Below are 27448 nucleotides of genomic sequence, written 5' to 3'. Positions count from 1 at the left end.
GTAAGCTCAGTTGATTTCCAATTATGTTTTTAACTGATTAAAAACTGCCATGCCAAACTTTTTTTTAAATTATTAAATATATACTTAACTAAAGATAGATATTTTGGCTAGCAAATTATAGTGGATGAAAAGCTTTTGTGTCAATAGGAGTCAGGTAAGGCTCCTTAAAAAAGATGCTGGGCACTAGCTCATTTTCCAGTTCAATGCTTTTATTTCCTTTTTTTTTTTATTGCTCATCTTCTTCCTATGCAGTCACTCATGTTGAGTGGTAACGCACACTGCGAACAGTCCAGTTCCCAAAGACTATTTACCACTGTCATACATTTAATATTAGCAAGCCTAATAAAAGATATATCCTGTGACTGTCTATAAACAAGCATATACATTTTTGATTTTCAATGTACTCAACGTGTTTTCTGTATTGATTTCCCTTTGTGGCTAGACCCAGATGATTTGGAAGTATGCAAATTGCATGTCACTCACCAAGTGTAACATGGTGTAGCTATCACTTCTCCTGATAGAAATTCCCTGTCTTTCCAGGTGCATGGACAACTGTCAGGAATATAACATTTCCCTCTATGCTCAGCCATCCTTCAAAATAAAAGAATTATTAAGATGAAAGTGTAAATTCACAAGTAGATCAACATAACTGAATGTGCAGTGTATTGTCTAAACCCCGCCAAGGGCAACCGGTCTTCCATCCAGACGAGGATAATCATTTCAGCAGCAAAATCTGTCCGAATCAAATGATCTCCACTGTGCGCAGCTGGAGACCTCGCAAAGCTCACAGCTGTGGCACTATACTGTGCAAGTGGTGGGTGTCACCTCCGGTCCAGAGAGTCCCAAATACCAGCCAACTTGACTGGTAGCAAGCTGGATATCTCATGGGATAGTAGAATCATGGTCTCAGGATGAAGAAACTGAGGGAGTCCAACTGAGGAAGCATTATAGCATGGAGCCTCACACGAGCAAGAAGGAGAAAAAGGCTCTCAGAGACAAAAGAAAGAGTTGGCCTTTTAACTGTGACTGCATATCTGCAAAAAAGTATAGAACAGCAGCTCCAAAATTAGAGGTGTGATACCACTGGAATTTAAAAAGAAAAAAAAATATGCAGAGTTAAACTGTGAAAAACGTGTATATGGCTTTGCTCCAGGTTGTTTTGCCAAAGCTTACCCAGGGGGGCAAATGCAGCCACTTGCACAGGGTGGTGAGGGAACACAGGAGAAGTTCATGGCAAGGTTAGCACAAGAGATCCCGCAATTCACACCCGCCGCTGGTAATCCAGGCACAGGAGATCTGCAGTCATAGTAGATTTTTCCTTCACGGCATATGTGAACTTCAAATGCAAAATGCAGGTTAAATGAGATCAACTGCTCTTTTACACTGAAGGTTTTCTATTTGTTTTGGTTCACAATCTATTTATTTCAATGCACAGTTAGCCTAGGTTACAGTACACATAAGAATACCATCTGAATAAAAGTCTATAACTTAATTTGTATGACAGAGATATAAAAATAATTATGTTTTAATGTAAAAAATGAGCAAAAATATTAAACACCTGGATCTATGCACCCTGGATCTGATACACAGCCCATTCTTAAAGATAGAGCAATTATGCCTTAGACAGAATCTTCAGAAGTGGCATAATTTTCAGTGTACTGAAATCCCTTCTAAATCCATTAGAAATTCATTAAAAATTTACTTTCTAGAAATCAAGATCTTAAGGCTTCCTAAACATGGATAGTGAGCCTAATTTTAGGTATTCCCATGAGAACATATTGACCTACTCCTCACACGTAATTATTTATTTTTTTTTAATTTCCCAAGTGACTTAGTAGTACAATTTGTGCTACAGAAAAGGGAAAAGAAAAAAACAAGACAACTTGTGCTCCTAACATCCTATTTTAAATATGTCATGACGTTACGTATCTCATAATGAAAATACATATGAGGAGAAAACCAAATGACTATTCAATGTCAAAAACTTTCTCTGTGCAACTGTAACATGAGACAAGACTGTAACTTACCTGTATTTTCTGTAGTGGCTTCAATACATTTCACTGTTCCATTCAAACACTGACTGGAAAAGAAAAGCAAATCCATCTTTATTCAAGGGGAAAATGTTTTATAGCCACCATGTTAAAAAAGATAATACAACTTAACCCAATTTAAACAACAGAAATCAGGAGGAGAAAGAGGATTAAAATCCAAAAGCATGAGTTCTGACCAACATTTTGTTGTTTTTTTCTAACCGCTGATCTGTAATGAAGGCCCAGATTCACAAAGGTGTTTATGTACTATTTAATTGCCTGACTTTCGCTGAAATAAAAAAGAAGCTGGGTATGTCAGCCTCTGTGGGAACATAGGGCCAGGTTATTCAGGATGCTGGCAGTGTAACACAAAACCTTATCTGCCTTGGTGAATATGGAAGGATACTGTGTGCAAATTTCCTGTTGCACAGACGTTAGGATACACAGCTTAATTCTTTTTATGATAAAACACAGAATTGCAGAAAAACACATTTGGCAATAACCTAGTCCACATTTTTTCCTTTTTAAAAAATTGTGACAAAACCAAAGCATTGCAGAGGCATAGCAATGGCAGAAAAATAAAGCCCCTGGTCTCACCTCTTGAACTGCATGATTACCAAGCTTCAGTTATAACAACTGTAAGACCTCAGCAAGAATCAACCCTGACACTCAAGTCACAGACATGATTTTAAATCAGCAGGTTGAGAGCATTTCTTGTAAAATTAACAAGTTTGACCAGGAAACCTGGGAAATTTCCCCACTTGTTCAGTGACGTCAGGGTTCCGTCATGAATTAATAATACAAAACGACACAAATATAGCTCCTTGCAAGCCTTTGTTTGAAAGACTTTCCAAAATAGAATCACATTGTTTATTCTTCTAAAACCAGCCTCATATTGCTATCATAATGCCCCCAGGTCTAAGAACAGGACTGCAACCTCTATGTGTGTGTTTTGAGATACTCTCTAGTCCCTGGCTTACAGAGTTTTCTAGGTATCCTGTTGTTAAAATAAGCAGGTACATAATCCAATTTATATTAGGCTCCTTTTTACTAAGTATGTAACAAAAATAAAATCTTGACACAATAGACCTTCATTCCATGTGAAAAAATTCTCAAGGCTCTTGAGTAGCATCCAAACTGTGATACATGAAAGATAAAACTCTTGGCACTCAAACCTACCAGGAGCCTTTTGGCATGGGGAGGATTTCTCCAGGCTGGAGGACTTTGCCCTTGTAATGACAATGACAGGCAGATCTGTTAAAAGAATATTTATGCATGTAGATACAAAATCAAGAGGACATGGGATTTAAGGGCAAGCCATTTATCAAGCTCTCATGATAAGCAGACCTTATAATTCATTAACTCAGTGTTTATATTTACAATATACTTCTAAAGGCAAAAACTAAAGGATGACACTCTGACTGTATTGAAGTCAGTGGCAAAACTCCTACCACCTTCAACAAAGCCAGGATTTTCCTCTATCTCATTATTATTTATTTGCTGTTTCTGTGCATTAGTCTTATAGAAAGGAGCTTTTCTTCCCAGTAATGGGAGGAGTATGACAACACGTCATTCACATTCAAAGTACTGTCAAAATCATGGGACAGAGGAATTATCATAGCAAAATCCATTAACTCTGTCTGTGATAAGAGCCAGATGGGATAGAAGTAGCAACAGAATTCCCTAGAAATCATGCAAAAATACCAAGTTACCTCACACTCTTTAATGGCTTGAAACAGTCTTTATTCCTACAGTATGAACTTTTACTGATCTTTCAAAAATATATGTTGCAATGAACAGCAATAACTCTGTTTAATCTCAAAATTTATATAAATATTCATTCCAGTTTTTAGTTCAGTACCTGAACTCAGTAACTCCCCATGGTGGTAAGGTGTAAAATGTTGGTACACAGTGTACAAAAACTATTTCCTTTCATTGATCATTTCCTTCCATTTAACTGAAGGGGTTTGCATTGTGAGACAGAAAAAAGACACTCCTAGCCACTCTGTCCATACTGTCCCTGACTTTATGGATTGCTACTACATAGATTCCTTCTCATTTTTTCTTAAGTGTTACAAACAAGGTTTTCATGTGAAAATGTTTTCCCATTAATTAAAAAATTTTCATCACCCTTCTATAAAGCAGTGTGACGTATCTTCTCTGAAGTACAGTAGATGGTTGTACACACCGTAGCAAATGAGGCCCCACTATTGATTAGTGCAAAAGAATATGAATTATTCACATATTGCTTGCTATCCTGTTTAGGCAGTCTACATCTTGAGGCAAACAGCAGAAAAACTACTTTAAATCTTGCTGGAAAGAGGAAAATGTGCCTACACATGTTTTCTATTTTCTTATGACTTACATTGATACACAAAAGTTGACCGTCTCTTCAAAATATTTCCCATCAGGACAATTACATCCTTCTGCACAGTCATCACCACAGATATTTGCCATAGAAAGTGAAGCACAGGAGTGTTTACAAAAAGAAGAGCACTGATGATAAAGCATACCACTGTGACACATCACAGCTGGAGGAGAGAGAGGGAAAGAGAAGGGAGAACAACACACTCTTAGAATGTGAAAAATAGAAAACAAAGCAGTATATCATGGGAGTGCAAAACAACAAAGCAAAATGGTCCCTTACTGCACTGGAGTGAGTTAAATTGCATGAGAAAAATATGCTGGTTTACTGATTTCTTATGTTAGAAATGTTTAGATTCAGGTGGGTTTATGTTACACAATTCCTCAGCTGGAATTGCCTATTTTGTAAGCAGTAGGTCTCTATTCTTTATAGATGTTAAGTGTGTGTGGTGGGTGTAACTCTCTAGTAACTCAGGCTTCCAAGAGAGGAAGAATGGTCCAGTTAAGGTTGAGGCATTACTCTATAGTTTAGAAATGCCTTGTTTTAAGTCATTACTATATGCTGCTTGGAAAATCACTGCCCACCCTGCCCTGCCCACCCCGGGGAGCCCCTGCCACCCCGGCTTGCCTTCCCTTAGGAAACAGCCCTGCTCCTGCCACTCCTTGACCACTTTAGCCTAATAGACGTTTCCATATGACTTAGGGGTTCAAAGTCAGAAATCTAAATTCTCTCTGTAGCCAACAGAAAGGGACAGGCACCCCCTATGAGGCAGCTCAGGGTCCCCAACCCAGATGCCTAACATAAAGGCTATTAGCATTCTTCCCTGAGTATGTCCTTAGCCCATGGCACAATTCTAGTTTCCAGTAAAAAAGGTCAATCCCTGTATTTTGTGGAGCAAATAAGTTTCATAGAATTTTGCACATTTCTAAAAGATACTCTGTTCAGCAAACGTTACTCACCACAGTAAGAAATATGAGATCTGAAGTCAACGACGACCCCGTGCTTGCCACAGACGTAAGCGTAGTGTGCCAGAGCATTACACAAACAGCTGCTTCCGCATTTGCATGCGTCGAAGCGGCATAGCTGGTAGTATAATCCTGGACTGATGTAGGCATGGCAGGGAGCAAAAACTTCTTGATTGATGATATCACAGTGAGATGCATACCCAGCTAAGAGAAGGTGACATTGTTTTAGCCAGGTCTATTTTAATATAACAGTTAGTCAAATGAATAGCACAGAATATTAAAACCAAACATAGCCAGTTTTGCAACAAAAAGTTGTATACAATCTCTTTCTGCAAAGTTCTATAGTTTAAAACTGATATTATAAGCAACTCCCTCAATAATAAACTCCACTTAAGGTAAAAATAACTATATAAAAATAGTTATGCCTTCCCCTAGTAGTGCAGGAAACTTAAATGGCAAAACAATATATTTCAAAAGAGTTAATTAGAAGAGTCCTCCAAAGCTTGGAATACATTTTTTCCTACTTGATGTTTCATTTAGCTTTGAAATCAGTGAAGGCCATATAGTTCTTGGCATGTGGTCTCAGAAAGCATTACAAACTGGAGCTCAAGGGCATGCAAGTCCCAAGCTGGTCATATACCTTCTAGCACCAACAGACCCTCCTCCTACCACTGAAGTGTACTGCCACCACAAGTGGTGGATAATCTCAGGAACACGATAGTGTGGATCGTATTTAAGCCAATTTTGCTGCTAAAAGAGTGTCCCTACCCTTCATCCTTCCTATTCATTCCCACATACACACACTGACACAAGGGCTTCTGGAGTCTTTCAGTAAACTAGATTTGAGGAGTGAACTTGACTTGGTTGAAAAGTAACCTGACAAAATAAGTAAACAAACAATCATTTCTTTTTCAGTTTCATCAGATTAAGAACATCACAGACCTAGAAAAATGCTTGTGCTGGCTCAGCACAGGTGGTAGCATGGGGCAGGACCACTTACTCAGGGACTGCTTTTTCCAGTGATTATTAGAGCATCACAGGAAAATTCAGGCTGGAAGGGACCTCAGAAGGTCATGTAGTCCATCCTCCTGCTCTAAGCAGCTTACGTTTATGTCAAACTCCACCTTCACTGAGGAAGCACAGAACTGAAGGTGAGGTAAGAAGTATCTTGGAGAGAGCTAACTTGGCTGAGATGTTCTGCTTTAGAAGACAGCTATTGCTGAAGGCATAAAAAGTCTTAGAGTGCCCTAGAAGGCATAAAAAGTCTTAAAGGTTTGTGGTTATTCTAGGCTTGCTCCCAGAGGCTCTAAAAACAGCCAGATCCCACATCCTTAGTAAGGCCTTATGTCTGAAACATTAAAAACATTAGACTAAATTCTGTCAGAATTGGCATCTACTGTCTGCCCATTGTCTTCATTAATTGAAAAGAACAGCAACATGGAAAGGAGGAGACAGTGAAAGTCCAATGCAAAACATAGGCACATCAACCAGACAAAACTAAATCTTTACTCAGGAATTTGAACAAATCCACAGATCTCAGATTGTTTGCATCATTTTGTGTCAGAGAGCATAGATGGAGGATAAGGAAACATAATGCAACAAGCATGGAGAAGCCAGAGACGGGACTTTTGATCTGAACACTGTCTCAGCAGAACACTGTCTCCTGTACTTTCTTTGTCAATCTACAAACGTGCATCACATCATTTGTCTTGACTGACATAATTTACAGGACTACAGATGGTGTTCTGCCTAGCACTCTGCACGTATATTGGACAGCAGAATTTAGGACTCATGGTCAGTACACCCAGCATTAAATGATCAACTAGCTTATATTAACGAAGGACTGACTTACTTCATTTTACATGTTAAATGTATGGTAAGAATGGTCTTTGCCAAAAAGGAAAAAGGAAGGAAAGAGTGCACATCTAAAACTGAAGCTGAAATACGTGTATGTGCAATTCATTCACAGAGAAAACAAAAAATGTCCCATAATAATAAGATACAGCTATTTCCAAACTCCCATGTGAAAATGTACCATTTTGCTGATTAACGTTGCAGGGATCAACCACAGGAATATTGACAGGCACAGAACAAGCTGAGGAAACCTTCCATGCATTGGCATGAAGTTGTGGGGTCCCTTCTATCATTCCTGCTGGAGAACTGAAAAGGAAAAGATCAACACTGCAAGCATCCTGCTGACCTTATGGACTACATGGGTGAGGACACAAGTACATCAAAAAGCCTTAAATGCATAGTCACATTGAACATTCAACATGTCAAAAGAATTTCCATCTGTGAGGTATAAAAGAAGAGAGGGCATGTGAAGCTTTTTCCTCAATATTTTTTCATGCAAAAATATTCTTACACTGAAAGTCTGCTCTCACACTTAATTCAAGTACTCTGAAATCAGTTGGAGGCGGCATTAATGAGAGGAGTATTTGGCCTTAATTCAAGCACACTCATACAGTGAAATGTCAAAAATTTGACCTGTTAGCTAATTTCAGTGTTCTAGAGGGGGGTTGTTTGCATTTTGATGCTGTTTTTCACCAAGTATTTCAAAAACATTTATTATTGCTATAAAAGTTTTGTGATGTTATAGCTTGAGGAACTTTGGAGGAAATGAAGTAAAAGAATAAGGAAAGTGCGCCCTTCCAATTAAACTATTCCTGTGGCTCAGGATTACATTTTTTTCCATTAAAACTTGATGTAGAAAAAAAAAATCAAGCAGTAGTGTTGATAAGGCGAGGATGATACTAGTGTTATCATCCACTCTTTTTGTCAGTGCTCATGTATTTGCTCTGATGATAAGGGAGAAGCAGGGAGGAAAAAAGTGCCTTCAAGCAATATCCTCATCCAATAACTTCTATAAATAAGATGGTAGTTTTCTAGAATTACTTAGCTGAACATCTTAGAATGACTTGGCTAAATTTCTGAGTTTCACATTTCAAAAAGCAACTAACATTTTAATTAAGAGATTTTATATTGGTTGGTTTAATAAAGTATGAGCATGTTAATGAAATGAAATAATAAGATCATTACATTCAACAAAACTTTTCACTTGTTATTAAACACAATCTAAATGTAGAATATGCAACTTACAGAAAATCATCCCTTAAATTCCCATTATACGTTCCACATAGTCCTAATGTTCTTCTCTTCCAGCCGACATCGACTTGAACATAGATCCTCTCTCCATCTTTAGCAAACAGTATCTTCAAACCAAAACTAGTTTTCAGTTGAATAAAAAAAGAAGATACGTTCCGAATTTCAATAGCCCCTGCACATAGCAAAAGAAAAACAGTCACTGAAATCCAACTTCCAGGTAGTATTGGTTTACCACTTAAACAAAACAGATTTTGAAAACTCAGAAATAAAATGAGAAACTATGCGCAACCTCACCTGTAGCCAAATAACCTCACCCATTCTCCACCTGAACTTATGAGACTACATATCTTTTTCATTAGCAACACGAATCAGGAATTGCAACTACTGTCGACAGTAAAAAATCTCTCACTTTTCTGTACCTGTGAGTTATCCAGAAACCACTCTTGCATTCAATTTTTTTTAGAAGACAGCAATGCAACAGCATGCCTCTGGCAATGAGAAGACAAGACAAGAAATCACTTGTTTCTTAGTCTTCAGGGATGTTATAAGATTAATTAACAGATGTCTGTAAAGTGTATTGCAATCTTTAGATAGAAGGCTCTCTCTTTCTACTATTGATATGACATCGGTATAGCTCCTTCCTTAAACTGTATGTGAACTAAGGCCCTATCAAATTCCCAGCTATCCTTCCCAGCAAATCCATTATGCGAGGAAATGGAAATTTCACTGTCACAGCATTCATTTGCTACACATTGTTGGGCTACTTGCAGCTGCAAGCTTAAAGCAGATCTACCTTCACAAGCAGCCTCTATGCATGTACACACACACACTTAACTGCGTAAACTGAGAATAGGCAGATAAAATGCTTGTGTGAGCTTATAGATGTTCTTAGCTGATAAGACTTACTAGATACACCCAATTATCAAGAATGTGACACCAAAATATTTGTCATAGATTATATTTGTCACAGACTATGGAAAGAGACAAGAAAGTGAATAGGGATTGATTCAAAAGACATAAATGAAATTATCAATGAAATTATGAAGCAGAACTGTCAACATAAGTGAGAGTATAACTGAGCTATGAAACTCATTGCCATAGGAAGCTGTGAATGCCAAAAGCAGAACTGAAACTGGACAAATTCAATGAAGAAAAGACATCGCTGCAACCACCAGTACAGAACTCCCTAAACTCTGTTTTGACAGATGCTGGGAAAGGAAATGGGAACTCCCACTTTACTCTTTCAGAAAGAGACTATAAATCCAGTAAGAATTTACTACTGTCACTGTAAGATATGAAATTAGCAATATCATTTCCACCTTCAGTGCTTAATTTTATAACATCCTTTTAAGGCTGATTTATTTTACTATCCTTTCCAACAAGGTGAAGTAAACTACCTGAAATCACAATGTAAGTTGGCACTGAAAGCAACGTAAATCCCGTAGAGCACATGGATTCTGTTCCATGCCATTTATTGCAAAGAGCTTTAATCAAGCTAGACCTTAACACCAGCATCAAGATGATTTCCAGCCTCTCTTCACCTCCCTTCTTTTTCTTACCTCCTCCCCCCTAAACACAAACAAACTGAGTGGAATTTCTAGGTACTCTGCAAGATAAGAAATGCAAAGAAATGAGGCCATAATGAAGGACTCTATTGCGCAGGCTGAAAAAGTACATTTCTAGAGCCACTACTAAGGTTATAAGAAGTGATTGTACATTCTGTAAGTTATGTTTGAAGAAACTCGTTTTTCATAGACAGATATTCTTAGAAAGCTTTGGAGCATATAGAAGAAAGAATGTGAACCCTGGTAAAATTCTACTCCATGCACTTCTTACCATTAAGGTTAAAAACTTGGTTAGGGCCACTTTGGACTTGACCATATCTCGTGAGAGTTACTTGTTTGCTCACATCATCTTCAAGAACTAGTGTTATAGACTCAGTGCAGGCATGGTCAAAGTTCTAAGTAGAAACAAGTTTCACCATTAGAAATAAAGACATTAATATTACCATGGAAAGCAAAACCAAACAAACGGGAAAAAATAGTTGTATAGAAAGGAAATACCAGAACTGTCATCAGGTAAATCAGTTGTAAACTATCACTCAAAGCATTAAACAGAGCACCCAAAACTGGATGTAGAACATAATAAAACATTGCATATGCATATAAGAGCAAGGAGAATGCATTTTAGCTATTATGGCAGTCTAGTAGTAAGTGGACAGAGATCCCCAAGTACTGATACTGGGTTCAAATGGCCATACTTGCATGGCCACCCTGGGTACTCCTCATTGCTGGGTTTTAACCAGTGTTTGAGCAAGAGTCTGACCCCATCTATACCAAGCTTGTGCAACTAGAGCCCAAATGTTGCAATGCAGGAGAAGAAAGAAACTATTGCATACATGAAGGTGTTTCTCGCCTTGAAACATAGTCACAATCTCTGACTGCAGACCAAAAGGATATAATTTCTCCATAATTATACTACAATAATTTATAAATATCTGACTATCAAAAAATGGTGACTTATAAACTAACTCACACTCGTCATTTTAGAGTGCTATCCAGGCAGAATTTAATAACCTAAGTACAGGACAAAAGGTGAGATATAACCAGCTTAAATCAAGTATCTCGTGCTCCCCAGGCCCTACATTTTCACCCAGAAACTTTCCAAGGTGCCTGGAGTTGTGCTAAGCGTCAGTTCCAGTAGCATCCTTGTCTCTCAGTGGCTACCTGACCACCATTTCATGCTTGAGGCCACCTGAAATGCAGAAGCAGGAGTCTCAACAGCTATGCAAGAGAAGGAGGTGCTTACAAAAAAAGCAGAGGCACCAGCTCATAGTCTAGCTTTTGAAGGGTCATGCGAGAGAGTCCCATAGTAGGGCAACTTCAGTGCATCACTCCCTGCTGATGAGTTCAGGCATTCCAGCTCTCAGCAAACGGGCAGCTGTGAGTCACAGGCTCAGAGCCCCTTCTCCTGATAGCCTAGGTGACTAATCACATCAGTAAATCCAGTCTCACAAAGAAGCACTTTTTATAAGCTCTATTCGTAAAGCCTGTTGTTGGTTACCTGACAAAATACTTTGAAACAAATATGTGCGGTGGCTAGTCTCTTCCATAGTTTTCTAAAGGCATTGTTCCAACAAATAAAATATGCTAGAACATATCAAATAAAAATCTAAAGCTACCAAAAAAACCCTCTTGCTTAACTAGTGGTGCATTAAACCTGTTCAGTGCTGACAGCAAGAACTTTTCTAAAGCCTAAGACATCTGTTTGTGCTATAACCAAAGACATATATACTTGTTTATCGCACATAAATTAATAACTTTTTAGATTTTATCCCACTAAAGATGCAATTGATTTTATAAAGGGCAATACAACATGTAGCAATAGAATCACTTACAAAAAAGCTGTAAAATAATTTCAATTTATATTTTCTGTTAAACATAATCTGGTAGTTTACAGTAGAACCCATACAAGATTGCCTGAAATATGGATGGACACATTTGTTTTGAATGTTCAACAAAAATGTGACTTACCTCTCCACAAAGTGCTTTCTGTAAAGTGATTGTGAATTTGTTTTTCCCGGTGCCTTTTACCAAAATGTACTGGCAAATCCCAAGAAAAGTAAAATGACGTCCATCAAATGTTGTGAAATGAGAGCTACCGGTGATGGAGCACTCAGCTTGAGAGAAAAAGGATAAACAAGAATGTTCACTTGCATAAGAATGTATCATTATTCTGTAAATGATGGGAGAGAGATAAATAAGAAACTTTCTCCCTATTTCTAAGCATACAGTCCAGGCTAACTTTAACCTATATAGCTATTACAGCATTTGGAAATAAAATGTTATATACATCTATTTCCATCAGATACTGTCTCATCTTGCACACACCGATGTGCAGCATCTTTTGGTTCTAACAAGATGAGATGCCTTTGAGTCACGAGTCCTCTAAAATACAGAAGAGCTTTCTCTTTATTACAACTCTGAAGTCTCCTAGAATCTTCTTCCTCATCATCTTTTGGCATGACTGAGTGTGAAAGAGGACAAGCTTCTTTCTCCTTCCTTCCAGGTACTATGGCACTGCTTGTTACTGCAGGTATGAAGAAGCTGCAGGTGTCTGTCCTCAGGGTGCATCTATATTTGTTTTTCAGTTCAGATCAAGAGTGCACTGTTGAAGCAAGTCTCCAGCGCATCCCCACTTACTGCACTTTCATTCACGCCATGCAGCAGTGTCAGAGCACATGAACTACATTCATTTTGGCTGCAAGTACTGCAGGAGGTGCTCTGTGGGAGCACATCTAACCTGCTCCTGCTACTAACAGGCATTCTGTCTCTAGGACCAGACTAGAGTAGTCATAATTAACCCCCCACATGCACACACAAAAGACATATGGAGTGGTTCTTGGTGTCAACTGTTTTACACTACAGATCCACCCTGTCAAACCTTGCTTAGTAACCGTTAAGCCTTGTTTATCACCTCATTCAGAGGGGGCTCCTTAATTTGTAAAAAATTCTCTTTCACAAGTTTCATACCATAATGTTGACTAAGATACAGAACTGTCAAGGGAGTTTCACTACCCCACTACTGCATGTTCCTCTGAGTAACTCATTACAGAGACATGTGATCTTTAAAGATAAGGATCATTATCCAAACATGAACTGCTGTTACAAGGGAGAAAATACAGCACACTGAGCATCAGAATGATGTTTTTCTTATCATTTGTATTACTGTTGCCCCTAGAAGTGAGGAGATCCTTATACCCGGCCTAGGTACTGCACAGGCAGTAGAAATAAGCTGCCTGCCCCAAAGAACATAGAGCGTAACCAGGAGATAGACAACAAGAGGTGGATGTAATGCACTGAGTTAGGGAAGCAAATGGGAAAAGGTAAGATGAGTATGGTCTGGCAGTTAACAGTTTCACCCCAGCTGGTCCACTGCTACTCTCAACATCCATATGCTTAATCTTTCTTCTTAAATTAGCATCCCAAGGCCTTGGATCATATTTGGTTCTGTTGTCTTCTGAAAAATTTATCCCTTATCTTCACTGAGGAGAGAAAAGAATAACGAAATACAGATACCTGGGCAATCATGATCAGTGCAGTTCCAAATGCCGCCAACACAAATACTAAAAAGAAAAATCACAAAACACAGAAATTCAGTGTTCTGATCTTTAGCAAAAAGAGCAGCTTTGAGCTAATCATTATGTCTTGAATTCACCCTTTCCATAAATAGTCTGCATATTTTAGTGATACACAGGGTCCAGACTGTAAAACATAGATACTAACTATTCTTTAAAATATAAGTGTGACTATGATGTTAACCTAACTATGGGCAGCAGTCATAGAGAGAGCAAACAGAGACATGAGGCTTTCACATACCAGTTGCTACATTCCTGTTCAATTTTTGAGCCTACAGGGAAGGTAGTTCCATGGTAAATACAAGGACAATTTGACACAGAGATACAGGTTCCATTTTCCATAATGAGACCTATTGGGAGGGAAGTTAATAAATGAAATAAGAAACAAGTTAACGAACTCCAAATCGCTGCTCTCCTCCCATCGGACTCAAACTTTCAAATCTGCCAGAAGGTGATCTCACCAGTTGTAACTGGGACTAGCAGAGTTGCCCAGTGAGTGCAGAGAGCTCAGAGTAATGAACAGTGAAGGTCTCTCAAAGCAGTTGGCACTCTGAATAGTTGCTTTATGAAAGATGTCTGCCTTAAGCATGTAAAACTGTATAGACTCAAAACTGAAAAGATTCTGACATCACATAATCTTTAGTCCTTCTAGAACAGGACTGTTCATAGTCCAATCCCTAATTTTTGTTGAGTACAGGTCTCAGGAAGTTTGTTTTCTTGTACAGAGCATAAGACATTCTGTTTAAACAAAACCTCAATATGCTTTGGAATAATTCAAATAAAGTGGATTAAATATATGCAATATCTTATTGTAGCAAGCATTAGTGATGGCTCCAGATTTTAACTGACATTTCATCCTGAGCCACCTTTGTATTCTAAAAAAATATTTAGAACACAATAAAAGGATGAATCACAGTGAGAATAACAACAGCTAGAGCAGAATTTGGAATATTCATATTTTGGGGCTTTAAGAACAGTCTGGATATTAGCTTTACACACATTTTTTCACATAAAATTGTCAGTACTTACCATCTGGACAGTAACAGCCATCTAAGCAGTGTAGGTTGCTGCCAAGACAATCTTTTTCAAATGTGCAGGTTGGTGGACAACAACTGATACAGTCACGGTGTACAAAGCTGTCTTCACACTTCTCAGCTAGGAAAAATACATGGTACATTGAATCGTAGTGCAATTTCTCTTTCCATACTGGACAACCCCTCTTTGTCAAATAAACAGTTGTTCAGTGCTTCTGGTATAGGTAATTTTTCAGATCAGGTACCATGGATTGTTTGGAGAGATTTTAACTGATGAACCATGGTGAATCTCTCATCAGTATTTAAGTCTGTCTTTACCAAATTCTTACATCACCCCTCCAAAAGAAGTTGTAGTTTCCATGACAGGGGAACATGTGCTCATATCTCAGCTAGTTCAAAGTCTTGTGCATGAGACTGAACTGCAATTGATAGGTGGTGGTGATAACTAGAAGGAGATGGATTAACTATATTAATTCTGTTACAGGGCCAGTAGAGGCTGAAAGGTCATCTGGGAAGAGGGGCAACATCAAATCTCCACAGATGTTTGTTCTTTGTCCTAGAATATGATCAGCACACATGATGTTTCAGGCAATCTGCGGAAAGATGAATTTTGTATGGATCTAGATCAGATCACAATGGAACTAAAATATTCCTCTGGCAAGTCATTGACTTCATTGTTTGCCAGCAATAGTGAAGCTGGCTGACCTACTTCAGTATCAGGTTTGAGTCCTATAGTGACAAATGTTGTCAAGATAGAATTATTTGAAATGAATAGATGAGGTATTTCAAAGGTCACACAGTATGCTTTATTAAAGAGTCTTACTACAGGCAAGAAAGTCATCCCTCCAATCCCGCACCGGGGACCCAGCATGAGAGCATGCTCTAGTGTACTCTGTCACCGCTCTGCAGTATGTTTCATCGTCATCCACTCTGAAATGATAAAACAAGAGAGTAATCAAGGAACTCAAATCCCATCTACAAATCTCTGCCATGGGACAATGCACAGCATAATTCACACATAGCTGACACTACTCAGTCATAACGGCACACAGTGAAAACACTATTAAAACAAATGAGCTATACTGAATACACTGTTGTTCTTAACATTTGATCTCACAGAAAGCTGTTTCATTTTAATATTACCACAATGAACAAACCCACTAATTTATTACAAAAAAAAAAAAAAGATAAATGCTGCTTGTGGTGAAAGAGAAACATGACCTTGTATTAAAAACAATGGACAACTCAACAGTCTCAAGATCCACGTCTCAGGCCTTCTCCCTCCTGCATGACATGGAAACTGTGACCTACACTTCCGGTCCAAGGAACAAGTTCAAGTTTCCAATTGCCTGTCAGTTCTTGAACTTAGGCAAGAAGAAACCTGTTGGTGGACTCCTGACCTTGTGCTGAAGTGCTTGTCACCAGAAGCATTACCCCATGAATACTGTAGAAAGGGTCAGGGATTTACAGTGCGACCTTGGGCAAAAAGACATTATCTCTGCCTTAGTCTATACAGAAGAAGCTGTACCGTGCGCTTTTGCCAGGATCAAGTAAAGAGACATTCATCAGCGTTCAGGTAAACTCAAATTTTATTCAGAAGTAAGTCGCACAAGGCGAGATACCACCAACCTTTTGTTACTGCAAAAGTCCAACAACTCCCATCACTCACTGTGGAGGACTTGATGCCAAAATGAACTAGTCATAACATGACATTTCTATTATAAGCATGACTGTGACAGATCAGCTGAGTTTGTCTTTCAACACACAAGATCATGCTTCCAAAATTAATGGTCTTAAGAATACATTATATTGTGCTTGTATTCTTCTTTCAACACATCTGTTATCGCATCAAACACCACTATACTCTTTGTTACAGTGATCAGAGTCTCTCTAGCTCTCCTTATCTAATCCAATTAAATGGGTCTTAATAGAAAGAATACTTGGCATATACTATGGCCCCACAAAAACTTCATAAACTTACACTAAGCCACAAGAAGACAGGTTTCTTTTATAAACAAAGTAAGCCTAAATTAATGAGGTTCTGACACACAGAAACTTCCTTCAAGGTTTTTAATGTTCACACAATTCACATCAACACACATATGCATGTTGACAAAAATCAAATCCTTAACAGCATGACACTGATTCAATATCACATTTGAAAATTTGCTTTTCATTATTCTTCTTTTGCTAAGAAAAAGTCACAATAAATTCCTGAATTACAAAGAGACCATACAGAGGCACTCATCTCTTCTCTGAGCAAAATCAATGTACAGATCATAAACCTTAGGAAGCGCACTTTGGAGATTTGCCTACAAACACAAATTCTTCCATCTTGAATTTATGGTAAAGCAGAAAACAAAAAAATTCATCAAAAATGAACTAACAAGTTGTAATGGATTATACTGAGTAATTCTTGGTTTAAGTCTTGTGATCCTTTCCTATGTTTTTGATTAAATTGATAATATTCTGAGAAGACCATAATAGTATCTGGTAAAAATCCTGCTATTTATGACAATCACTTCCTAATTTAAAAACCCTACTAAAAAGGAAGTGGTACACCGCTTGGTCATCTATTCAATCACACTATGGAGCACCAGGTTAACTTAAATGACAAGAAGTAAACAGGAGTCTGGAGAGCTAAGGGAAAAATACTAGGTTGCACATAATCCAGCAGCTGAGAGGGTGTAACTCCCACCAAAGCCAATGAGAGTTGAATTTCTTTTGACAACTCTGAATTTACATAAATAAAACAAGTTTGAAAAATTCTACTAATTTGAACCATAGTCGTTGCTCATAAAAACAGTCAGTGTCAGACAAATGGTCCAGCTCCTCCAGTATCGTTGATATTTCCCCCTAGTATCATCTCCATGTATTTTTGATTCAGGACCTCCAGATACAGGTTTCAGGATTATTGTGATTAGCAGTTCCTCTTATGTCATTAGTGATTCTCCATGGATTTCTCTTCCATTTATTTGTCTAGTATTTCCTTGAATCTATGTAAACCTTTAGCAATCAAAATATCCCTTAGCAGGCTGGTTCTGTGGCCTTTGTTTCCACACTAAATCACCCACCAAGAAATCCCATCGCTTTCACTTTGAACTTGTTTCTTCCTAACTTCCCTCAATGCTGCTCAGTTCTGGTCTCAAATGAAAGAGTGAGCATTCATTTAATGCATCAAAAATAAATACAAAAGAACTCCAGTCTTACCTGCAAAGATCATTCATACAGCTAGAAATGTAAGAATATGGATCTATGCTTTCATGACAGCTGAGAAAAGGAAACTGTAGGAATATTTGGCACTTGAAGAATATGTCCTGCACATTAAGGAGAATCGGTAAGCAACAGTTAGCAAATACTTTCTGAACAAGCATAATTTTTTTTAGCTTTGTTTCCCTAATCTAGGGTCCTTTATGTCCCCATTAAAATTTGAGAATCTCACAGTCTCAATTTATTATTATGTCTTCTTTATTATTCTTCCTAAAATTTGTCCTCTCTGCCTAGGGTAGCTTGATTGCATGCTGCTCCTAAACCAGCTGGAATGAAAAAGCATTTTGCATCAATGCAGGAGCTGAGCATGTTACTTCTGCAGTATTTCACAATTTCCAAAATAATGAGGTGTAAGATGCCAGGACTGGAAACTGAACCCAAGTTTAATGCAGCAATGAAGAGCTCTGCCAGCAGACCTCTGCCACTTGGCACATCCTATCCAAGCCTTTGTACTTCTAAGCTAAACATCTGAAGATCTTCAGACATTCCCTAGCAACAATCCTGATCTGAATCTTCCCTTTCTCAAAGCCTCAATGCATTTAAGGCTTTTTTCAACATGCTGTATATTGCTAGATTCTTGTACCATCACTAGGCAGTGAAGATTAAGAAAATATATATATATATATATATATATATATAAAAACATTAATTTACCTCAGTGGATTCTGCATCAGCAGAGCAAGGACTGGAAAAATCTGAGGCAGTAGGTACACAAGCTACATCATATGAGGTTTGCACAGCCCAGCTATTTGCAAATTCAGCAATGTCTTCTGTATATTCACCTACTGCATGAAAACATTGGGAGAGCATCCAAGAAAAAAAAATTGTCAACACAAACACCAAAGATAGCTTGGAAATTTCTGGTAGTTTTTCATTGTGTTAGTTACCTCAGTTACAGATATGTTCAGAGTACAGGTGGTGTAGAAAAATGTTATTTTTCTTTTTTAATTTCAGGTAGTATTTTATACTACATTTAAATGGAAAGATTGAAAAAATATATGACAAGGTGTTGGTTGGGGTTTTTTTAAGTGCAATCACTGACAATTTTATAACAAATATACAAATAAGGACAAGCATAATTCATTGAATACTTGGGAAAAAATACATTTCTTTAAAACCATTTAAGGCTTTCATCATGGTTCACAAAGGTCAGTTAGCAGCATTATCTCCCTCCTTTTCCCTTGCTGCAGAAAAACCCTGCAACAAAAACACCACTACATGCCAAGCTCTCCTCACAGCATGAGCATGGGAGAATTAATGAATGAGATGCATGACTGGAAGTCATGGCAACGGGCTGAGGAAGATACACGAACATACAAGGTTGGCAGTAAAGGAACAGACCCAAAATTTCCATATTTTTGCAGCAAGAACTATATATTACTTTTTCTCTATGTTCTTAAGTATGTTAAAAAAGGGTATATTGCCTCCACCTTGAAGAACCTTACAGGAATAGGTATCTGTGCTACGGTTCTCTATATCCATGCGTGGTTAGGAGACAGGGTATTGACATGAAATCAGCTACAGTTTTTTTCACAGAGCTGTACTATCCAAAACTTAGTCTAACTTCTTCTAGCACAAGATGTACAAAGTTTGACGCTCTGCAATGTGGAAAGCCCCAAGGGACACTAATCAGATATTTGTACTTGGATCTCCACAAATAAACAAAGATAAGATCCTAACCACCAGTCTATTTTACTTAAGAGCCAGGGAGACTTAAAGCATTTCTCCCTCTGTGACAGAATAGTTCTTTGTGCAGAAAACCCCTCCAAAACAAAAAAAGCTGGGTTTTGATCTAGAGGTAAACCTGTTGACATAACTCTGCTTCTGCAAAAACATTAAAAATATTTTATTTACATTTTTACATGGCTTGAAAAAAATTTCTAATTCCTCAAAAAAGTGCCGCAAAATAAAATCACTGTCCTTGAAACAGTTCTATACACAGATACAGCCTTGTGTATTAAAGCAATACAAAGATGCCATTGAAGATGAAGATAAGGAAACAGAAAAGGAGTTTATTTTTAAACTGTGCTTTGAAATGGAGTATTACATGCTCTCAGCAAATTATTTATTTGGGCATTGCAAATAGAGAGCATTCAGACTCTGGAAGACTCAGGATAGATGTAAGAGCTTCCCTTACACTACACGGGGGAGTAGTGTAGCTGGGGAAGATGAATCATCATCCCAAATGATTTATAAGATTTGAAAACACCTAGAAGTAATTTGAATTAGCAGTGTATTCTTGTGAAGATATCAGAACTTCTTGCTTTATATTTGCAGAGTCAAGGCACCATGTTATATAACTGGTTCAAGGTTGAAATTATTCATATGACTCTCGATTGTACACTACAATAATACTATCATTTCTGATACAGAAAAATGCTGAAAGAATTTATGATGGTGAAGAAATGTAGCTCTGAAAATGAAGAAAGCTAAGAGCTGGAAGTCTTTTATAATAGATAATACATTTAAAGATACTAAATTACTGGTTTTTAGAGATCGTGTGAATTCATTATCTCCTCCAAACATCATTTTTCTCCATTATTACAGATGAGCAGTTTTAACTAGTTATTAAACAGACTATACTCTGGTGTGCGGAAGTTAATGCATGAAACAGGGAACTTATTGCTCTCATGGCAGAAGAGGTATGAGAAATTTATATTGGGCAGATTTTTAAAGACTATACAAAGATAGGTACACTGCATCTTTGTTCACTTAGAAAGTCAAAAATCTCCACTATCAACCATAAAAAATGGGGAAAAACAGAGGAGGGGAAAAAAGTTACAGTGAGAGAACTTCTGTGACTTAAGAATATGGAGGGCCACGGGAATAGATTCGCTCAGCAATTAGCGGCAACAGTAAAACAGTCATATCTTTGTTTTAATCAGAGACAGAGAAAAATATTCCTCATATTCTCAAGCTTGTTCTTTTTTTTTTTTCATTAGTTGCAAGCAGGACAAAAATCCCTATAGAATATTCCCTACGTAGACAGAATATTCTACCAATTTAGCAAGTCATCTCTGCCTCAGGTGCAGCACTGGGCAACTCCTCATCCTATAGGGTCGTCGAAGGCCCATCATACACCTTACCAACAAAGAGATACAAGGAACTCCCTGGCAACAGCTTTGATATTTACATATTTCAATTAGCATTTTTGTGATGCTCATATAAACCAATGACTCGAGATGATGCTTTTTCCAAATATTAATATGTTGGCTCTTCTCTCCTTCTCCTTCCATCTTTAAACATAGAGAAAACCACAAGCATCTGTTTATTTATTTATTATTTGAAGGCACTTTCATCAGCTAAGATAAACATTCCCCAAGTGCTTTGCTCAGCAAGAAAAGGTTTAAACATACATATAAATATTTTCTTGAACTAGGACCTTTTCCCTTAGAATCTTTAATGAGGAGAAAGAGTAGAGCAGATATTCTAATTTCTACCGAAATAACTGAAACAGGACTCTGCCTTTTTGCAGTATTATATTTAAAGTGAACATGGAAGTTGTTCACACAAAGTAAGGGTGTATTTCCAAGCTATTTACTTACTATTTTGCCGTATCAGGTCATCATATTTATTGCCATTAAAATTTCCACAGAGGCCACAAGGTTTTCCCTTATGATCTTCTGTCAGCTTAATATAAATACCAGAGTTTCCATCCCAAGCAAGAGAAAAACCAAAGGTAGTCTTCACCAGAATATAATCAGCCAGTCTCTCAAGGAAAGCATTTCCAACTGTCTGAGGCAACATTAATCTGGAAAAAAAACCCAGCCTACTTCAAAGATCTCAGATGAGATGAGGTTAGTGCTAGAAAAATACCAAGTAAAACAGGAGCTTCTAACTCACTAAGCCCTTTTCCCAGGTATATACAGTCAATTCCATCCAATTCTTCGTCATGTTTTTACTGTCTTTTTTTCTGTTTACTTCTCTATATCAGCCATCAAAAATGAATGCTTTTCTGCTGTATACACCTAGAAGTTTTACCAATTATAAGCCTGAAAGAATAATGAATCTTCATTTTCAAAGTCCAGCAAGGGCACGTTGAGGAACACGTGACTCCATGAGCATGCTGCATTGCATGAGGAGCTATGTGACACTGTGACCACCAGCAGCCCTTCTGGGCACAGGGTCATCACTGGGTTAGACATCTGCAAATGGAGGAACTTACAGTACAGAAAATACTATTGACCAAAATACTGTATATCTTCCTCCTTTGGCCAAAGACCACTGGACAATAATATTGCAGCACGGATCTAATCCTAATCTTCCAAAGTTGCTTCTGTTGGGATAAGCAGTTTCACTGTAGCTATCAGTCTCAGATGCTAATGGCTATAGCATTACATCAAAGAGGATGGCAAGAACACCTTAAAAACTCTTTGAAATTTTCTGTACTTCATCAACCAGTAAAACATACTTATGATAGCCTCGCACTCATCTTTTTACTTATTAAAAAAAAAAAACCCTTGTAAATTTGGGGGGGTTGATGTACCTCAGAGATGTTTTGTGGGGTTTTTGCCCCAAGGGGCAATGGAGACTTAAGATCTCTGATTCAACCAATTCAGACTTATCTAGAAGAAGATAATGTCTTACATTAAGTATAGCTACCAAGAATAAATAAGGACTGCCTTGTTCAAAATGGTATCAGGATGCACCAAGGATTATCTACAACTGTCTGATGCAGACTTTGTCTATACAAAGTAAGGATGGGCAATTGTTAGGTTAGAGCTGAGAAGTTGAATACAAGGTTCATGCGGGGAGTGCATGCTATCCTCACTCAGGTATCACATCTGCACCATTACATCTGCTCACACTAGAGCTCTATCAGCCCCAATACAGAACAGCGAGGGATTAATAAAGGTATATATCAAATTATTTTCTCTGGCTGGTGTAAAAAGCATCCATTTCCCAAACTCCACACTATCTTTTTGCAATAAAATGTTAACCCCCACCGTTAGAACACTTACCTGATTCCATCTTTTCTTACTTCATGTCCTGAAATAATTATTTCTTCTTGGTTTGAAAAAAATAAGCTGACGGACCTCTGACAAGTATATACCGAACCATAACAATGAGGACTGTTATGAACCTTAGAGGGGAAAAGTATACACACAATAAGAATAAATGTTTGTTCTCAAAAATTTCATGCAATTTTTCAAACTCATGTATGATATTTTACATTTCTATGCACTAATCACTGAAAGAAGTTTACAAATAAACACTTAGAATATAAAAATGTCACAAAGGTATGCAAAACTAGAAGTCCATGCTACCCAATACTACTGAGAAATACAGCAACTGCTTAATAGCACAAAGCATCACAAGACAGTGGTTTAAATACTAGATGAAATGCTCAGGTATTTTATGTAGATGAACTTCAGAGATGCTGTGGTGAGCTAGCTTATAACTGCCAACATAAGAGCTTGTAATTTGCACTGAGGAGACACCCCTATTGCTCTGTTTCTAGAGGTCTGATCTATAAGAGGGGACTACAAACCAATACAAAACCTTAGCGTAATACCAGCATTATCCATGCCAGCTGACACTGGCACCAGCTGAACTACAACATGCCTTCCTGAACCACTCAGGATTTGCTGAGATTTTGGAGCACTCCCATAGATCACTGCAGGCATCTAACTTACGTGGATCTGTTAAAACCCATTTTGCATTGGCTTTCCAGCCCTGCTAATGGAGAAGGGCAGGCTTTCCTGAAGTCTGCCTCTCCCCATTATACATATATAGCATAGTGAGCCAGAGTATTGGTTTGAATTGCATATCAGCTTCTCTAATTTGAATACAGCAACGAAAATACAAGTTTCAGCCAGAAAGAGATTTCAGAACTGTGTGTCTCAGATATTGGCAATGTGTGACTTCCCTGACTGCCCACTACTAGAGAGAGGTGTTAAACAGACCTCAGATGCACACTTCTAGAAATGAAAACGATGCAACTCCTATCTCAGCATGTCTACAGTTCCATGGCAGTGAAGCAGATCTCGCATAAAAAATGTATAATCAGAGCTTGGAACAGACATGACAAGCCAGCACTCTTCCTTTTTGTAGTTTGGCAAAAGGAGGCTACCAGTGAAGTCAGACTTCCTTTGCATTCCCAGCCTTCGGCGTGGCAGAGCACAACTCCTGCAGGAAGGTCCTTGTCCCCAGAGACCACACAGCTTTTTTTGGCCAGGGCATGCTCTCCGGACTTGAAAACCATGAGTTCAGATTTACTCTGGTTGATAGGAGATGATAGGGATCTAGGTTTTCAACTTTCTGTGCATGTGCTCTAACCAATTAACTACTGCACAGTTTTGAATTACACTCACATAGTCTAAGTGAGTTTTAAGCACATTCCTACTCCAAGGGCTTGAGCAAAACTTCAACAGCTTTCATTAATCTCAGCGGGGCTGAGCCACCCAAACCTGTGGGATGCCCTAGACTACAGTGCTTCAAAAGCCTGTGAGCTAATTGCAGACACCACTGAGGAGACGGGAATGTGTTGTGAATCTTAGATACCTATCATTACCTAAATTAAAATGTAGACAGAGTTTAGATAGCTCAAATATGACTCCTATGACTGTGTGTGTCACCGTTCTCTGAGAAGGATGGGAGTTGCATTACCAGCTTACTTGGCGGTGCTGTGAAACTAAATAGATTAGTAACTGTGAAACCTGTTGCCAACATAATAATGGAGGCTGTAAAAGTAACTAGAGCTATTGTATTTGTAGAAAAGTTCTGTTGGTAAGCACATACAGTGCTAACACATACTCGAATTAATCTTCCTAAACTGGCACTTAATCCTGGAAGTAAAAACCAGTTACTGTTTCTTTGAGTAAAATAAACCAAACCAGGAAAAGCATTAGAGTTTTTACATGTATAAAGATAATCCTAATTAAAGACATCATAAATGTTACTACTATTGACAGACGGTTTCTCTGTAAACCTGGCCCAAGACAGAAACACAGTCAAGGAAAATCAAAATAATTCTTGTGTTTTCTTCTTCTCTAGAGAGATGGATTATTAAACCCAGAAGGACCATAATGTGAGGATTTGGCAAGGTTCTTGGCTCTCCATTGCCCAGCCTGTAGTGACTTCAGTGCTTCAACATTACTTATGACTTTTCTGAGTAAACACTTTCAGTTTTTAGCAAACATGACATTTTTAGCAAACGTGACATTTGTTCCAGCAATTGAATGGTAGTTTCTCTCTTTCCAGAGCAACAGGAATCCACTGAAATACTGATTCTAGATTTTAATGTAATCTTGGGCTTTGCTACAGCATTTTCTGAAAACTCCTAAAAGATCATAGCTACACACAGAATTCAAAGAATTAAAATTAAATCATGGAAGGCAGATGTAACAGCATCTGTCTGTAACTTGAGCAAACAGAAATGGCAGTTTTAATGGCAGATTTATCTTCACTAGATGCTATTATCTGGGGGGAGAGAAGGTCATGTGTTTATAAATGAAAACTAGTCCTTGGAGCAGAAATCAGCAGCTAGGTCTGCCCTTGCCCCTGCAAGCACTGTGACCACCAGGGCTCAGAATTAGGACCCATCTTGTCCCCTCTTCCCTGCCCAATCAGCACCAAATCCCAACCATTATGTAAAAAGTAACATAATGAGCTTGTATCCTCTCCCCACAGTAACCAACAGCCTGATAAACAGAGCATCTTCCTTCAAACGGGGTATAGGTTTGTACTCTCCCTGACCCAGAGTCATTAACCATGGATACTCAGCAATTTGAGGAAATTACTAAAAAGAATGCCTTCCATACATAGGTCAAGATGAAGGCTTTTGAGCTGTTCATCTTCTCTGCATGACGCACACATAATCCAAAATTAGAACGCAAATCCCCAGGGGGGGACAGAGTTTTCCGTGGGCCAGGGAGGCAGCTCCCCATAGCATGCCGATGGCTGTGAACTGGGGCCCAGTACTCTCGGGTGCCCAGTTATCAGGCAGGTGATAGCTGTTTGCACTTTACTCAGCAATTCAGGGGTTTTTTGCAATCTGACAGCTAAAGTTTATTGAAATTTCCAAGATCTGCTTTAAGACTCACTTTTGCTCCCAGAAAGGAGAGAGCAGAGATCCTTTTTAGGATGGGGGGAGTAAGAAATACTATTTTTAACATACTGACTCTGTTGATTATCATTTCATCAGTGCTTTGAGTTACTGCACATAGGCTTAGACATTTTCCAGAGGCATAGTTTTATATTTAAGTAAGCAACGCAATGGTTTGATCAATTTCTTGTCTCTCTACTTATTTTGCTTACAATGAAAAATAAGTCCTGTAATACAGGAATACTCAGTGTGTTATTTCTAGCATATGCTCACATACTTACCCAAACAGTGTACTGGGGTTCTGGAGTATTGCAGTCTTTTGCAAAAATATAGGAGCAATTTCCCGGGAAGTAGTAGTAGATGCCATCAAATGTTTCAAAATGATACTGTCCCCATGATTTGCAAATCCCATCTCGGTCCTTACCAGTGTTAGGTACTGGAGAGAACACACTGATTTTACAACAAGCACAGCAATCAAAAATTGACAGGTGTCACAAGCATCTACAAAAGTAAGAGCTCAGAAAGGAAATAAGAGCTTATAAAGGAAATGCACAGCAAGGACAAAAGATAACCTCATTTCTTCGACTTTAAGTAAAGTCACTACTTTTATTTTAAGCTTTGGGCTGCAGTTTTAGTCATGTGCGATCATCGTAACTTTTTAATTTACTTCAGTGGAGACATTTTAATTATAAGTAGAGACAAGGGATTTAGATCTACTGCAGATCCTGAAAGACAAATCTTGTTGATCCCTACACACAGCAGATTCCAGAAACCAGAGCATTGAAATAGTCAGTAATTTTATTTGCAATAAGTCACTGTTTATTTGAAAAATGCAGTGACTTTTTGGTTGTTCAGCTAACTATAAAAAAGCTGGCTAGCTACTGGTGTACTAGATAGTGATCTATCTGTTATGGTATCTATGTATCATTACAGCCCAAGTGCTAAAATGTAGGCATTCCTGATGTTGCTGTACATATATCCCTAATGCACATCATTTTGATCCTCTCAGCTACTAATGGAATGACAGTCCTGCTACAGAGGAATCGCAAATGTGCTGTTAACAGTATTGTTTTAAAAACTGGCACCTCAAATCTCACTTGAAACTGAAACTTGGCCCAAAACTTACCAATTTGGCACCTGCTTCCTTGAGCCTGAAATAACTGACAGTCACAGTCACCTGTCTCTGTGCAGGTTGCTCCATTAAGGCACTCCTGAGGACATGAACCTGTAAGCAAGCATAGCAGCCTTTTAGTAGATACAGTATTTTGCAAACAGGCTGAGATATCCACATTAAATCTGTTTATTGTTAAATCATGAGCCGCTATATCAGCTAAGAAAATTAATGAACAAAAATCTCCAGTTTTTAACATTTACTTAATTTTATCCTTTGTGTTCCTTGGTTAAAATTTTAGACGAGCAAGGTTCTCTCTCATTTGGTTTGAGACTTGTAAACTAACAAAGGAGCAAAAGGTCAACCTCCTCCCAGCAAACAAAA

The 27448-nt window shown here is 38.1% G+C and overlaps 1 protein-coding gene across 1 annotated transcript in view; it reads right to left on the bottom strand.

The window, feature by feature from the left end:
- OTOGL (otogelin like) overlaps positions 1 to 27448 on the bottom strand; it is a 95274-nt gene that overhangs the window by 61947 nt on the left and 5879 nt on the right. Inside the window, exons 5-24 of the mRNA XM_068401736.1 lie at positions 27080 to 27178; positions 26235 to 26389; positions 22868 to 22989; positions 21452 to 21657; positions 18561 to 18688; positions 17847 to 17953; positions 15460 to 15566; positions 14632 to 14757; positions 13844 to 13952; positions 13544 to 13590; positions 11999 to 12144; positions 10302 to 10425; positions 8460 to 8637; positions 7396 to 7520; positions 5355 to 5564; positions 4396 to 4561; positions 3210 to 3284; positions 2028 to 2080; positions 1174 to 1336; positions 484 to 591 (exon numbers count right to left, since the gene is read on the bottom strand). Coding sequence (XP_068257837.1) covers positions 484 to 591; positions 1174 to 1336; positions 2028 to 2080; positions 3210 to 3284; positions 4396 to 4561; positions 5355 to 5564; positions 7396 to 7520; positions 8460 to 8637; positions 10302 to 10425; positions 11999 to 12144; positions 13544 to 13590; positions 13844 to 13952; positions 14632 to 14757; positions 15460 to 15566; positions 17847 to 17953; positions 18561 to 18688; positions 21452 to 21657; positions 22868 to 22989; positions 26235 to 26389; positions 27080 to 27178 — 2554 coding nt within the window. The remainder of the gene's footprint in view (positions 1 to 483; positions 592 to 1173; positions 1337 to 2027; positions 2081 to 3209; positions 3285 to 4395; positions 4562 to 5354; positions 5565 to 7395; positions 7521 to 8459; positions 8638 to 10301; positions 10426 to 11998; positions 12145 to 13543; positions 13591 to 13843; positions 13953 to 14631; positions 14758 to 15459; positions 15567 to 17846; positions 17954 to 18560; positions 18689 to 21451; positions 21658 to 22867; positions 22990 to 26234; positions 26390 to 27079; positions 27179 to 27448) is intronic.

The sequence above is a fragment of the Nyctibius grandis genome, chromosome 5 (assembly GCF_013368605.1).
Source record: "Nyctibius grandis isolate bNycGra1 chromosome 5, bNycGra1.pri, whole genome shotgun sequence".
In the NCBI taxonomy this organism is placed as follows: domain Eukaryota; kingdom Metazoa; phylum Chordata; class Aves; order Nyctibiiformes; family Nyctibiidae; genus Nyctibius; species Nyctibius grandis.
The sequence above is the reverse complement of the archived record's forward strand: the minus strand, read 5'-3'. Positions and strand labels throughout refer to the sequence as shown.